This window comes from Aplysia californica, unplaced genomic scaffold (assembly GCF_000002075.1).
Source record: "Aplysia californica isolate F4 #8 unplaced genomic scaffold, AplCal3.0 scaffold00315, whole genome shotgun sequence".
NCBI classification, from domain to species: Eukaryota; Metazoa; Mollusca; class Gastropoda; order Aplysiida; family Aplysiidae; genus Aplysia; species Aplysia californica.
The window spans coordinates 820,919-822,245 of record NW_004797585.1 but is presented as its reverse complement, the minus strand read 5'-3'; the positions used below and the strand labels follow the sequence as shown (position 1 = coordinate 822,245).

Below are 1,327 nucleotides of genomic sequence, written 5' to 3'. Positions count from 1 at the left end.
TTTTATACAATAATAGCAATGATAATAAAAAATAACAATGATAATAATAGCAACATTAAAAATGATAATAGTGTGAATTATAACGTCTATGTTCTACAGCTGGCTCTGCTGCGCTTTATGATTAGAGTCAAAACTGCTTAAAACGGTCAACAATTGTGTAGGAGAAAAGTGGCCTTCTTAAACAAGTGGGTGTCTAACACAGTGTCATAATGTACACAATACAAAGGGATTAACGGGAAATGGCCTTTTGTACAGGTGGTTGTCGTGAACCGGCGGCCATTAGAGCAAGCTGGACTGTCTTATTACCCCATCAGACATCAGGACACTCAGAAACATTCTCGGCTTCACGGTAGCAAAAATAGCAAGCAGCCTATTAAGAGCTCAGACACTAGCAAACTGACAAGTGCTTTCGCTGTTTACAGCCTGTGCCCACTCCCACGTAGGTGAAGTGAGGACAATTCTTGTTTGGTGTCTTTCTCAAGGACACAACACAAAGCTACAGCGTGCAAGAGATGCACAGAACATCTTAGTTTTTCATCTAAATATATCAGTAAATGAACTCAGGAAAAGCGATGACTTATAAGAGACGGATAGAACATTTATAGTTTCTCATCTAAATATATCAGTGAAGGAAATCTCAAAAAGCGATAGCGAGCGTATAAGAGATGGATAGAACATTTTAGTTTCACAGATAAATGTATCAGTGAACGAAATCATGAAAAGCTACAGCTTGCAAGAGACGAAGAGAACATTAAATTCTAGTTTCTCATCTAATCATATTATCACTTAATGAACTCATACAAAGCCGTAACATGCAAGAGAGGGATAAAAAGTTTTCGTTTTTCTTCCGAATGTATGAGTTAATGAACTCGTACAAAGCTACTGCGTGAAAGAGTCGGATAAAACATTTTAGCTTCCCATCTAAATGTATCAGTGAATGAGCTCACACATGGCGACAGCGTGCAAGAGTCCCATGTAGGGAGGCGTTTGTACAGCTTGGTAGACCACGCCCAGCCTGTCCTGTATGGAACCCTCGTTAGTTCCCAGGCGGCCCACAAATATGAGGATAAAGGGGACGAAGAAAGGCAGGTGAGCCAAGCGGCCTATGAAGGAGCCGCGGTCTCTCTGCAGGTGCACGTTCATGCGGCTGGTGGAAGAGAGAGACAAAGGGTTAATCAGTCAAGCTAAAAACAATGTTTCTCCGGGCACGGGTATAAAAATTACTGGTGGTACATCATTGTGTGGACTGTACACAAATGTACGTCAATGTCTGACGATGATCAACGTATCTGCTGAGAAGAAGGTTTCTTAGGTGTAACCCCCCCCC

General features: G+C 41.6%; 1 protein-coding gene across 1 annotated transcript in view; it reads right to left on the bottom strand.

Moving 5' to 3' along the window:
* LOC101858645 (ATP-binding cassette sub-family G member 5) overlaps positions 1-1,327 on the bottom strand; it is a gene marked incomplete in the record, with an annotated part of 26,717 nt that overhangs the window by 6,662 nt on the left and 18,728 nt on the right. The window contains 1 exon segment of the mRNA XM_013084758.2: positions 948-1,147. Within this exon segment, the coding sequence (XP_012940212.1) occupies positions 948-1,147 (200 nt within the window).